This window comes from Battus philenor, unplaced genomic scaffold (genome assembly GCF_028537555.1).
Source record: "Battus philenor isolate CCGP_79_NKW_IND1 unplaced genomic scaffold, ilBatPhil1.0.hap1 SCAF_6, whole genome shotgun sequence".
In the NCBI taxonomy this organism is placed as follows: domain Eukaryota; kingdom Metazoa; phylum Arthropoda; class Insecta; order Lepidoptera; family Papilionidae; genus Battus; species Battus philenor.
In genome coordinates this window covers 16,824,138-16,838,710 of record NW_027181726.1, presented here as the reverse complement: position 1 = coordinate 16,838,710, position 14,573 = coordinate 16,824,138, and the positions used below count along the sequence as shown (strand labels likewise).

Below are 14,573 nucleotides of genomic sequence, written 5' to 3'. Positions count from 1 at the left end.
GCTGCAATTTTCGCGGAAACAATCCGGTTATCTGAGACTTGTGCATCTCTCTGCGAGCTTAAAAATTCACATCCGTTGCCAATGTACGCAGCACGTCGGCAAGGCTGTGAAGGTCGGCGTGCAATTGCACAAACAATATGTAGATGTTGGTTATTTTTAGACGAGGGTCAAGTTGGCTCTGGTTCATAAATAATGTAGCAATGAGACAATGAGCCGCGGAGACGGCCCCGCCATCAAGGGAAGATAAAATCTCGCGCCGCCGACACCTGCCGCGGCGGCTGGGCGGGGGGCGCGGGGGGCGCGGGGGGCGCGGGGGGCGCGGGGGGCGCGCGCGAGGCTGCAGTGACGCGGCCTGCATACTGCATCGGCGCATTTGAATACGTTAATTGAGCGGCACCGCTGAAGCGCTGCATCTGATTATCGTTGTCGGGCGGTGCAGCGCTTCCTGCTGCGGGCCGCCGGCGGATTGCATTCAAATAATTAGCGTGCAGGCGGAAGCGGCGGGAGATCGCAACGAGATCGTCGGCGCGCGCGCGGCAGCGCCCGTTCATTATGTTAACGGTTATAGACAATAGATAAATGCAACTTATTGAAGATATAAAACAAATATAAAATTCGTTTATTCAACATTAGAATTTTTAACAGAACTCTTATTGATCGTCAACTTATTTTTTTTATTCTTTTTTATGTTCGACTGTACTTTACTTCGCAAGGTGTTACTGTTGTAAAGAATAAGTAGGATGAAACTCCGCAACAATACGTCTTTCAACCAAAAGTTTAACAAGACTGATTTATCCAAATAAACTTTATCGGATATGGCCTAAATGAAATCAAAATAATCAAACGACGCCATCGCCAAGAACTTTTGTCATTCAAATATTCGTTTATTGAATAATAAGCCGTTTCCGTCAATTTACTTTTAACATGCGTTTCGATTTTTGTAAGTGATTGTCCAATAATGTTTTGCGAGATTTTATTAAAAATCCGATTCTGTTTATTACAAATCAATTAGAGATTTTTGCAGTCGAAACTTTGGTACGGACAGTTTTTCACGAAGCCTTGTAAATATACTATAGATGTTCTTATATTTTTTTAATTTATTGGAATTATTGTAAAGGTCCAAAATATTATCATTAACATTTCGTACGGTCACTGTATGAATATTGACCTCTTTAAACCGCTTTCTCCTCAGCCGTAAATAGCTCGGATCGCTCTCTTGCAAAACAAATATACTTTCATCGATCCGACAAAATAAAGTTCGGTGCTTAAAAATGAAATATATTTGCAATAATCAATTTACGATTCCTTGATCAAAACACGAGAGAAATTTGCGGTTGTCGAATAATTTTGACAATATATTGACCTCACAAATTTTACTTCGGTCATTCTTCTTCAATTTTATTAGAATTAGAGAGTCGACGGAAGAATTGTCGTAACTTCTCTCTGATTTAGTGTTCTATAGTATATGTAATTTATATATATAATATATCCTATTTAAGTATATGTTATTGTTATAACTAATGATGATTATATTAGATTAAATAAACGTCACATAGCACGCAGTATTATATTTATTAAATATTTTTTTTCTATAACATTAATACACCTGGCCAAATAAATAAAGTGTATTAATAAATAAATATTAGTATAACAGTAATATTAAAGTTGCGCATATATTTTTTGTCCAAGATACACATACAAACACACGACTGTTTTGTAACGAATATGTTTGTTTTTGTCTCGCGCCGACTTGTAAGTTCTGTGTGCTCTTGCTAAATAGAAAATGTCAATAATTCATCTTGAAAAATGTTTACTTTAGCACGCTCACCTACCTGTACGTATGCGTACAGTCAGAAAACAAATATATCACACGGTTTATATCACAGACATGCATAATGTCAGCTTGCCGCCGTCACAACGAACAGCGATACAATCCAGGCTAATTCAAGATTAAGAAATTTGTTTGTTGGAGGCTTTTTCGTTTAGTGGTCTTATCAAATTAAATAATTCTTCCGAAGCGGACCCATTATGTGCATAAAGGAGCTTGCAACACATTTCTGTGCGGAGAGAATAATGAATTCTGCAAGTGGAGGTCGGCGCTCGTGTGCATTAAATATTAAGTACAGATGCAAATGCGTTTTGATGCGAAGGGCGTTCATGATTTCTCCTTAGCTTTGCATTGTTATATAGCACAGCACATGAAGCTAACAAAATGTCGCTTTAGACATCTCAACATTAAATGATAATATGTATCTCCTTGAGAGAGGCGCGCCGTGAGAAAATCCTCCGGCGCAGCATCTGCGACGGTTCTCAGATATCAGAACGATAATAAATAGGTCGTCCGCGCGGATGTAAGTGCGGCCTTTGTGCAGCCGTGCTGAACAAGGTGAAGCCGTACTTCAATGATCTGTATATTTATTCACATTATTATTACTCTGATCAAATATATTGGTCACGTATGTCTGTAGAAATAAGAACGCCAGAGAAGTCCAACTCGCAACTGTAATTAATGAAAAACTCAAGTAGAGTTTTTGAGTTTTCGAGAAGATCCCGCAACAATCAAAAGCAGCTTAAGACTTACTCAGAGAAAAGTTTCGTGTAATAACAATATATGTCGACGCATGTACGATATTCTCATTCATGTGCATAAAAACATTAATAAAGAATTACAGATGCTATACCTTTCTTTATGCTGCATAAAACTACTTACTTTTTAATACAAAAATAGTCTGTGGTAAAAGTTCACGATTTAGTCTATGCTTTTAATGAAAAATAATAAACGGAACCAATGGGAACGCTTGTTATCAAGTTTTATTTTAAACTTCCTAATTATGCTATTGAAGACTATTTTTAAGTTCGGAACAGTAACCTCTTTGTAGGAACTCTATGGGAAAACCATTGCCTCCGTTCAACTTACCGGACCTCCTCAAGAAAGAATCTTCTGCAAAATCTTTTGATGAGTTGGCCACGGCACGTTGTCTTAAACTTGAAGCCATTTAACGGTCTGTAGCTTGGGTAGGGACTTCAAATAAAATGTAGAAATGTATGTTTAAAAGTCTTAAATTGTTTATACTCGTATGTATACATTTTAGCTGTAATTATCAATAAGAAAATTTATATATATAATAATAAACCGCTGTCGTGACCCACAGCTGGGAGAAGACAGATTCGTATAGCGGCAACTCTCTTCCAATTGTCTGTGTTAACTAAACGCGAAAAAACACCCTGGCGAACGAAACTGAATTAATTAAAAAAGTCCTTTGCGGTAATCTGTGTACAACACTCCAATACATCCCCGTGTGATGTCTCTGAATTATCGTGTAATAAAATTAAAAAGTTCTTTTTGAGTTTGTTGAGGGTTTTCCTCAGGTGAGGGCAAGTTTGGTGCTCTTGTACTTATAAGTTTAAAGATGTCCTTATAAGGGAGCTCAAATAGGGTCGAATTTCAATTTTTCTCTGTTATTGATGTACTCACGTAAATGATTCCTAATGGACAATAATATACGTATGAACGAACAAACCCGGACACTTTGTTTGCGGTCACTTTAACAAATGTAATGCAACAGTTTCAGTTGTCGCTTTGAAACTTTATTGTCATGTAAAATGTCGTTTACGCTGCAGTAGGATCGCATAAGTTTTTATTTGGTAAAGTTTTTAAATTTCTTTTATCTTAATTCTGGGCAATCAGGAGGCGTACGAGGGAGGGTGGAGTTGCTGATGTTACGGGGACGAGAAAAACATGCTTATCTTCATTTACAGTACCTTTCGTCTTACATATATTTGTTAATATTGTTATGGACGTAGACAGCTTGTTTACTACAAAACTTCGGACAAGTTCGGGAATGTTTGGATCCGATTACAACTGTTTCAACTGAAAGTTTTCTAAGATTGCGCTGCGACCGTCTCGTGCTCGGTGAGAAGCGACACAGTTTGGGACACGTGATGGTTATCGCGCGCGCTGACATCCGAACATGAGATAAGCACCGAGCGGCCGATAAGGCAGCGCGCGGTGGATACGAGACGCATCGCTCTCTTGCTCTGTACGTGTAAAGAGAAACAGTTTCATCGTTCGGAATTTTTTGACGGAAGCGATGGCGGCCGAAGCCGCTGCGGTGCTGTTGGTGCTGGGGCTCGCGTGCTGCTGCAGCGCCGGCAGTGTGCTCGTAGTGTTTCCAGTGCCGTGCAGGAGTCACGGCATCCTGGGAAGCTCCATCGTCGATATTCTTCTGCAAGCCGGCCATCAGGTATTTCACCCAACACGAAGTATTGATAACCTGATCCACGCATGTAACTTCTCTTCTCAGATCAGAATGATGTCGTTGTAGTGGAATTCTATTTGATCTTACTTTCTATAAAATTAGGCTATTCTAAAATTCTTTTTTAATGTACTCAGGTGGAAACTGAAGTAAACAGATATTTAGTAGTGGATGCGTATTAAACACCGCCGTTGAATACGCATTTATTTCTGACTCGGCTGTTCTGAAACATAAACAGTGAATATTGTGAATAGTCGCGACTCAAAAGGTTCAAGTGAATTTCATTTTAGGTCACGTACGTGACTCCGTTCCCGGTGCAGCGCGACGCCGGCGGGCTGACCGTCGCGGACATCAGCTCGGCTCTGCTGGACGCCGCCGGTGAGTCAGACGGAAACTGACGACTTGAACAACGGCTTCATATAGAAGCCAACGCAGCAAATGTTTTTAAGAAAAGGAGAAAAATAGCAAAATTAATCGATTTTGTTATATTTTCATTTCAATTCCTAATAAATTTATCAAGACGTTATGTTCGTATTATAGTTCTGGTTATTTAATTATGTTAGTTTTAATTAATAATTATATAAACAAACTTAAGGAGTTATAACATCTCTTTTTTATGAAAATAAGTCACTCTTGACGCTGACAGCTGCATCGGCTTCTCTTTCATTTAATTGTTGAAATTAAAGATTAATACTGTAGTAGAAGAGTAAAACCACCAGCTTCAGCATAATACCCGGGTCCCGGTCCTGGTAAGAACTCGGTCAGTTTCTTGCATGGGTCCACATGGCCTTGATTATATGATCTCGCCAGTTTAGCCTTCTCCGAGATGTATTCAAAGGCGAGCCTGAATAGTCTCGGATATCTATTATACAGCATGTTTTATTTAAGATACGGAACATTTGGACATTGCGCTACTTGCCGACCGACGCGAGCCCGCCCACCGGCTGCTGCAGCAGGGCGGCGAGCTAGTCCGGCGTGCGCTGCGGCAGCCCGCCCTGCGCGAGCTGCTCAACGACCCCAGCGCCACCTTCGACGCCGTCATCGCAGACTGGTTCTACTCCGGGCTCCTGGCGCCGCAAGTGTCCTTTTCTCTTGAACGTTCTTTCAGAAGAAATAGAAAGATTGACTTGTTACTGACTGTCGCTTCCCGTGGACATTTCAGTTACTGCTTTGATCTTAGCAAAACGCACTGACAATCCTAGTCATAAGTGGTACCCTGAACGTTCATCTTACACTTCTAATTGATAGATTTTTTTTATTCGAATTCCACCTGTTTTCTGTAGGGAAATAGCTAGCTACGACCGCCATAACGCAAAAAGAAGAAAGTGAGCGAAGTATATATATTATCAATGCAAGCAGTAAATAATGTCTTAAAGTACATCGTGTATTCTGGGACGGCTTTCCGCTGCTGCAGGCAGACAACAGGTAGGGCTTCATTTTATTGTACTGTAACAACTGAAACAAAAAGGTCTGCTTAACGCACGAATATACTTCCGCACAGAGACAGCAGCCCCGTGCCCGTGCGCAGGTAGATCCAAGAACATCGTAACTCTCTCACAGTAGTGATATTCCCGATAGGATTATTCGTAAAAGTTTTATTGAAACTTCGGACAGAAAATCATTAATATCTTTCTAAAGCCGACGTAGTCAGAATTATTTTGTGGAAAGAGGCCTCTTTTAATGTCCCATTAGCTTTCGGATTATTTCGCGTTGTATTTAAGATGTCATCGAAATATTCCACTGCAGGCTCGCCGCCGTGTACGACTGCCCTCTGATCTGGTACTCCGGCGGCGACGCGTCGTGGCAGTCGCTGCAGCTGGTGCACGAGCCAAGCGCCGCTGCCTACAGCGCGGTCCCTCAATTCCAAAAAGCACCTTCTCTGCCCTTCACCGTGGGCGAGAAGATCCAACAACAGCTGCTGCAAATGTACCTCGCTGCATGGACGTAGTAGGTAGTTTTATTTATTCATTCATGCACACAAACAGTACACATAGATTAAAATTACATTGAAAGTTTCCGTATAAATAATGGTACTGTTATATGTTCCATTAAACACATTAGAAATTTATTCAACAACAACGACATGTTTTCATTGATACAATTCATTATAACTTAATATAACATTAAAGTAATTTTTTTTAAAACAATGGTACTCGAGGTAACATTGAATTTGTTTTATGTTTAAGTCTGTAACTACAATAATTTACGCTACATCTCAAGGACGACAATAATCAAGGTATATAGCGCATACCGCATCCGCCGCACAAATACTGGCGCACAACATGACGACGGCAATGTGGAGCAGGGATGAGGAAGAGATCGCACCAGACATTACTTCAAAAACTGAACACAGGGCGTCGTTAAGATAGATTAAGAGACTTTTTTTTTACTTAAACACTGTAACATGCAAATACGGCAGCAAAAGAAATTGTAAATAATAAACTTAAATGTAAAAACAAATGCACGGACGATAATGTTTGTGGATAATCGATCCTAATTATAAAGATTTATGATTAGATGTATTACGTTGCTGTGGTAGGAGAAATATTTTTTTGCTTGTAGATACTTTGAAAACCTATTGGTGTGAGTTCCGGAGTTATTAAGAAATTAAATGAAAAAAACTAAGGCAAGGGTTTAATTTTTACATCAATATTCTCAATCATATCAATATTCTGTTTGTAAGGAGCCCCGCTCTGAAATTTTGATCGCTCTCGTCAGTTACTACACGAGCTCCGTGGAGCGTGCGGCGAGCCACGCCGAGTACAGCGCGGCGCTGCAGCTGCGCGCGCGCACCCCGCGCCAGTACGAGGTGCTCGTGCACAACGCCTCGCTGCTGCTGATCAACTGCCACGCGCCGCTCGCGCAGACGCTCCCGCTGTCCCCCAACGTCAAGTACGTCGGCGGCCACCACCTCAGCACCACGACCGAGTCGCTGCCGAGGGTGAAAATAATTTAATTGATCCATCTTCTTTTTGTACGTTTGCGAGTGCAGATCCTAATAACATCACAGCGTCAATGGAGCAGTTGTTGCAGATGCTGTGTGTCCGATAGCTTCCAGACGATTTAAAACGCAGAGCAGTAACTAACTAACTAAACTTATTTGCAATAACTTCGAGAGCTTTATCGAGAACATTTATTTGGGCCTTTGAATTTTTATACATCGCTTAAGGAGGCTGGTAAGATAGGCTCTTCAAAGAGAAGTTTATCACAAAACCACAAGAGACGATCTCCGCTCGCACTATCATTCGATTCGCTTTTAGCGTCTTGAAAGAAACGATTTCCGAGATCTACCTCATTATCGTAAAATCATTTTAAGTGTTATGTTTATACTACCTCGAACCTATGATAGCTAAAATAGTTTTAGTAAATCTTAATTTGTCTGCTGGCACGTTGAACCCTCTTGAAGTAATGACTAACAGATAAATCTATTGTGTATATAAATCCATCGCGGTGTCAAATTTCTACAGGAATTGCAAGAGCTACTGGACCGGTCAACGCATGGCGTGATATACTTTAGCTTGGGATCCAACCTGAAGAGCAGGGACCTACCCGAGAACATTAAACGAGGACTACTCCAGACCTTCGGGCGGTTGCAGCAAACTGTGATATGGAAGCTCGAAGAGGAGGTGCAAGACCTGCCCAGTAACGTGCACGTGTTGGAATGGGCGCCACAACAAAGTCTCCTGAGTATGAAGCTCTAAAATAATGTTTAACGCGCGCTGGACGCGGTGTGAATGGACGTGGTTACGCGAAGCAATAAACTTGTGTGCAGTACATAAATCTCTGCTGCGAAGAGTGACGTTAAGTGCTCTAGGCAGTAATAAAGTACTTCTATCTTGTCTATTTACGTAATAAACGTTAGGCACTTTTCACTGCTTAATAAAGTGCCCAGCGACATATTTGATATCCCCTGTTAAGAAAAGGAAACTTGAAATTCCTACTTCTACTCTAAACTATGACGTACGGAAAATCCATCGTTGGTAAGTGATGTTCCATACGCACGACACAGCTCCGTGCAGCACTATCTACACATTTATGAAAGCTAAGACGGTATTTCAGTATATTACGTGCTGGTGAATCGCTTGCAACTATACATTGATCAATATCTATCCATGTATATACATATATTTCTTGGCAATGGCTTATCTGACTGATGATGATATTTATGTGTATTTATTTTGAGAACTACATTGTGCCGTATCCTTACAGATCATCCGAAACTTCGCCTCTTCATCACTCAAGGCGGGCTCCTGTCGATCATGGAGGCAACACAGTACGGTGTGCCCATCGTCGGAGTTCCGATCCTCGGCGATCAGTTCTTCAACGTAGACCGCGCGGTGCAGCGGGGATGTGGAGTTAAGGTTAACTTCTCGCCTGAGCTACCCCTGAAGATTTTGGAAGCTGTTCACGATATACTGGCAAACACTAGGTTAGTTTCGGGGAATAAGAATAATGTCTATACTAATGTATTAGTGTCAGCTCCTGTTTGCACTAGATACGGTTATTCCTGAAAGAAAAAAATGTATTAAAACACTTCTGCCTTATCCCACAAGATCTAAAGTACAGATGTGATCGGTTTCAGCTACCGCACCAACGCCAAGCTTGCATCTTCTATATTCCGGCGGCGCCTGGCAGACCCGCAAACGGAACTGCTCCATTGGGTGGAGCTGGTGATGGAGACACGCGGCGCCGGCTTCCTCCGCTCGCCTGCCTTAGACGTGCCCGCCGTGCAGCGGCTAAACTTAGATGTTCTTCTCCTACTGGCACTCATTCTATGGTTTCTGTCAAAAGTGGTCAAAGTGATAAATGTGCATTTAAAAAACGACACCGAAGAGAATTCGTTAAAGAAGAATGACTAACATTATTGTATTCACTTTTTATTAGAAAATATTTCCTATGGAAAATAATAAAATAAGTTCTCGCGCCGAGTAATCCCGCCGCCTCTAATTGTGTTCCGAAAATAGATTATCTCGTATAACCGCATTATGAATGAAATGAGAGCGCGGAGTCGATTGCCATCTATTGGAGCGAATGCGCTCGGGAATTCTGTTCACACCTCCCTGCGATGACACTCACTAACGCCCGCGTCCGTGTGACGAACGTGACGCACTCGGCGTACCTGGCTCACTAGGAATGTGACGCACGCGGCGCACACGAACCCAGTGACAGATGCGATGCAATACGCCCAGCGTTGGTGTAATTAACGTAACGCACATGACGCATGAAGCTCACACTAGGAACGTTGCGCACGTGTCGCATACAAACCACGTGACGCACGTTACGCATACCAAGCACTTGGTGCACTTCGGTGCAAGTGGCGTACATGAACACCATTACAGACGGACATGGTGCACCAAGCTCACTTAGTGCATTTGACGCACACAAATGTCGTAATAGACGTGATGCATGTAAGTGTGTGACGCACATGACGCACGTGATCCTAGTGATGGACGCGACGCACGATGGCCATGCTTTAATACGTAATGCACGCGGTTCAATTAATGTGGCAGTGTGCACACAAATCCCGTGACGCACTTGCGCATGCGACGCAAGTCTTTCATAAAACTAACATTTGTTGGTCACGGATTTGACTTCTGACGGCAGGAGGACACCATGTGAATTACGTAATATTGCCAATCTTGCAATCGCTGAAGTTATGAAAGAAAATTTTTATTTTCTACATTTCGTTTGTTTGGTGCATTACATACTCTCTTGGCTTGTGTCCTTATAGTTAGAATATAACAAGCCTATCTTCTCTGTAGTATGCTTTTAACTTAACAGTAATGACCATGGAAGTCCTTGCACGGCTTTTCTCACAGTCCTTCGCCTTATCTCCTTCTCCGTGACATTTAACTTGGCCTTGCCATTGATAATTGATCATCGTGTTATATATTAAACTTGAATAACACACAAGCCTTACCGAGTCTTAAACATGTAAATAAACACTAACAAGAGCTATCTGGTTTTGGTTTAGATATCTGCGCGCATCACGCGACATGCTCGCACGTGCGTCGCGCTCGTTTCATTCAGTACAACTTGGCGCATCTAATGACAACGTGAATTAAAAACATTTTCACGTACACAGAGCAGATCCAACGAACACCGTTACACGTACTGCTAGACCGCGGTGAACGTTAACTGCACCAACAATCGTAACTTTAGTTGGTTCTGTTTTCTGCTCATTATTATAAAAATATTTTGAATATTTCCGCCTGTAGAGCATTCGCGTTAAGGAAATGGTGTCACATCGTGCTCTTCTTGACATCAAACGTCGGATACTCGTGTTTAAATTTGACTGGAGTTGCTTCCAAACATTCAGGGCTTTATTTATTCACACACTTATCTTACTAAGTATGAGCGTGAACTTAATGCCTAAGGCATTGTTTTAAAGTTAACATGTATAAAGTAGGAAAATTTACTATGGTTGCTGTATGTATGGCTATGCTAAGTGATAATAAATACATTTGAAAACTTTTAAGTTAAACGGTTTTTTATACCCATAGTATGGTGGTTGTGGAAAAATATGTACCTAGTCCGCCATATTGGAACGGCGTCCATCTTGAATTTTAAATTTTGACATAATCATCGTGTTTTACTAGTGTAGCCCTTTCATTTGATACCCATATTGAGGGGGTTAAGGAAAATTATGTAATCTGCCATTATGTATCGGCGGCCATCTTAAATTTATAATATTATTGATTTTATTGCATTTTATTGCCATCTAAATTAAATGTGTGTACCAATTTTCAGATCAATCTGACAACGAGAAGGTGCTTAAATTTCAATTTCTAATTTTGATCCAAATAAATTCCGTACGGGTCGAACTAAATAAAACCGATTAAAAATACGAGAATCGCGGCTCTCTGATAACACAAAATCCTCTAAACTTTTACATAATCTTGCACCCACTAGACAGGAATCTCATCTATCAGCACCCGGCAAACTATCCACTACTGTGCAGACATCACTTGACACACACACATAACTTCTCAGTCACTATTTTCTTAACACATATCTGCTATGGTTTCTAGATATTCGTAAGTAGTATATAAGACAGAAAGTGAATAGCTTACAAAACAATTCAAAAACAAGCCGTCGTAGGCGAAAAAAGTATAATGATCTACAAGGAAGATAATCCCTCTAATTATCCAGTCTTTCTGCAATGTACGTCTCCTCTCTCACCAGGTCGAGTTTCGGCCCTCTCGGGCAGCCTGGATTAGAAATGCTAAACGCGTATTGTGTGAAAGTTCATGCCGAGGTTTCTTCTCGGCGACCCTCTTGTCCGCTGAATCCACGAAGCGATCTAAGAGCTCGGCGGTTTTCCAATCTTGCAACAGTGCATGTCGTGTAACGAATTTTTAAATGCCAATAAGGCATAGTGTAAATCCAGACCGAAAAAAGTCCCAGATCTTGATGTTACTTGACATGCTGTTCCTCCGCCAGAACATTAAGATACTTCAATTACTGAAATAAAAACATTCGTTATTACCGGGACAGTTGCCTCTGGCGCGCGACGCAGAGCCCGGCGCGCGGTCGACGTTCACTGAAGCAATTACAAGTTCGCAGCGGCATAACAGAGGTAACGGCCTCCCCGGAGCAGCCGCTCGTGGAAACATAATGATATATTGCTGACGCAGCCACAAGATTGTTTCGATTATAAATATGTTTTTATTTATAAAACACAGTGGAATAAAAACAATGATCACGAAAAAATTCGCTCGAGTTTGTTGTGGGATGTTTTCAGTCAGATCAAGCCGGGTTTGGAACCTTCGGTGTTCGTTTTTAAATTGAAGAATATCATTATGTGGCGCTCAACTTAGCTCTTGTTTCTTTTTTATTGAGCTTCTGTAGCGATTTTCGCATAACTGAAATACATTCGACCATCACTGTCAATGATTTTAAGTGGTTGTCCTAATAATATGAACAAAGGAATAAAATCAATCTTCTCTTTCTTGAAGTGCTTATTTTTGTCTAAAAGTTGGGGGGCGTTGATGATGAAAATTGTCGTATATTTCGCGCCTTGAGCCGTCCTAATGGAGATGTTTATCGGATACAAGCCTATGTCTCCCAGCCGCATCTTTTCCTTCTTTTAGCGCTTTTTCTACCTTCTATGTAGTACTCTAATCAGCTGCGTTGGCAATGTTTGACATTCCAAATCTTTTAAGTCATTCGATGCAATAGATTATAGGTAGAGGGGATCTGCAGAAATTTGATACGATCGACTCAGGAAGAGGGACTTGAAGTTCTCTTTGAGTTTAGTACGTTAGTTTTATTTTCTTAATAGTTCTATTGCATTTGAAACAATTTGATATCTACTTGCAGGTTCTAAGGTTCCACAGGTGGTCGGCACCTGTGGAACCTTAGAGTTATGATTCACAACGAAAGTGAATGCATCATTCTACACGAGAAATTGAAAAACTAGTAATCGATTCAAACATAATTGTTCGCCAGACACAAAAATCTTTCTGGCTTCACGAGCGGTAAGATGCTTTATCTTAAAATAAGAATGTTTCATTTAAGCGACGTAACCCTCGTGTCTTGATCTATACCAGCACACCTTTCATGCATTTAAAAATGACAAAAATCACTTGTTTTTTTTATTGGCACATGAAAAATGACACTCACCATTACTTGCAAAAATTTTAAAACCGTTGACAATTCATCGTAGAGCTATTTCGACACAATTCAGCAAAATCGCCGATTTGAATGCTGAATATGCAATTTCACTAAAGTGTCAGTTACTACGTTTGCGTTTTATATGGCGAAGTATTTTATTTTAGTTAAATTCACGTTTTTATTTCTTCTATACTCCATTTGCCTAAGAATATAGAATAGTTTCTGAAAATTTGAACACGAGAAGCCTCGTAAGGAACTGTACTTTCCGGAAGCCGCATGGACGTGACGAAGTTGGTGAACAATTTAGCGCACCGTGTACACAGCCGCCTTTCAAGCCTCAAAAGGTTGCTAGTTCTACTATAAAATAGACGAAGGACTAAGAACGACGGTGCCCCGCCCACACTGGTTAATGTTCGCGAATTTGAAAGGCAAATTGTTGCGCACATCTGCGCCAGCGCCGGCACCGCCAGACTGACTCGGCATTGTGACTCATGCAATAACCCGCGCAACAGCTGTTTAAAGTTCGAATGTTTTGTTTACGTCTGAGTTGTAACATCGTTTCAACCCAATTAAGGTATTTACACAGGGCCAGTCGCTACCCATTAAGTCTTAATTAGAGTTAGTGATCTTTTAATGTTTTTATGGACAGCGCGGTTGTGTAACTCGATGTGCGGACACCCAGGCGGCGCGCGCGGCTCGTAAAGCGCCCGGCTCTCTATCGCGGGCAGTAAACTCGATCGCGCCAAAGGATTGGACGTAGTTTTACAGCTCTGGCGACGTAAAATGAAATTACAAACTTATGGCTTGCTTTACGAGCGCTGGAAATGTTCCGAACAATTACACGCGCTGCATTTTATTACGCAATACAGGATAACTTAATCGACTTTGCCCGGTCGTGAATAATAAACAAAATTTGATTCAAATCATATCAACTTTATGATTACGTAGTTATTATCGTAACAATAGATTTAAAATTATTTTATTTGTTGTCCTCTTTTAACTCTTATATGAAGAGTAATAATTTAAACTTGACTAAAGACCGACAGCGACATCTATCAATCAGTTAAATACATTAAAGTGAATATAAGTTTTAGTAACTTAAAATTCCGTGAGATGGCGCAAAACAAATCATTTAATGCCATCTTACGGATAACGTGGTAATTTATATACCGTACGATAATAAGACGATATAGGACGTTTCATCACCAATAGGTTGCGTTATTTTATATGTGCAAATATTTAAATAAATTTGGAACGCTAGTATAGCTCCTCTGCATTTGGTAATACTTTTTAGCTTCAAATTTTAAAAGCTGTTAAATTTGAAGAACAAATTTTTTAAACCGCGATCTCTGTATTATAAGCAAAATGAGTGTTTGACTTACTGTAACCTGATTTAGTAGGCAGGTCGCATCATCAGCCGGCTAAAGAATTTCTTAGATACTTCGTTAAGTCGGCTTTAAGTGCCTCTCCTTGCATCTTCGAAATTACATAAGAAAATTATTTTATTACGACAGCCCCAGCTCGAAGAACGGTAACGCGTTTGCATCACAGTTTGACGATGTGTTTAGCCCGGAAGAAACTTCAAGTGAGCGTAGACCGGCGAGATATAAGAGCCTATGGTTTTAAAATATAATAATCCTCAACTAGGAGGCGGAAGCGTGGTGGAGGAGGGGCTGAGAGGCGAGTGCTGCCGGCGTAATT

General features: G+C 40.9%; 1 protein-coding gene across 1 annotated transcript; it reads left to right on the top strand.

Annotated features, from left to right (window-relative positions):
• Positions 1-4,091: 4,091 nt before the first annotated feature.
• On the top strand, positions 4,092-9,665 carry LOC137930405 (UDP-glucosyltransferase 2-like). Its single transcript, XM_068773647.1, has 8 exons — positions 4,092-4,244; positions 4,547-4,634; positions 5,145-5,331; positions 6,003-6,203; positions 6,975-7,197; positions 7,724-7,943; positions 8,466-8,685; positions 8,839-9,665. The coding sequence occupies exons 1-8, from the start codon at positions 4,092-4,094 to the stop codon at positions 9,113-9,115; spliced, it is 1,569 nt and encodes a 522-aa protein (XP_068629748.1). The 3' UTR covers positions 9,116-9,665.
• Positions 9,666-14,573: the final 4,908 nt, after the last annotated feature.

What these genes read in the sequence shown, in the direction of transcription:
- LOC137930405 (XM_068773647.1), top strand. Translation starts at nt 4,092, where the DNA reads ATGGCGGCCGAAGCCGCTGCGGTGCTGTTGGTGCTGGGGCTCGCGTGC. An exon ending in GGCTCTGCTGGACGCCGCCG is followed by an intron (nt 4,635 to 5,144) that starts GTGAGTCAGACG and finishes GTTTTATTTAAG; the next exon opens with ATACGGAACATTTGGACATT. An exon ending in GCCACAACAAAGTCTCCTGA is followed by an intron (nt 7,944 to 8,465) that starts GTATGAAGCTCT and finishes GTATCCTTACAG; the next exon opens with ATCATCCGAAACTTCGCCTC.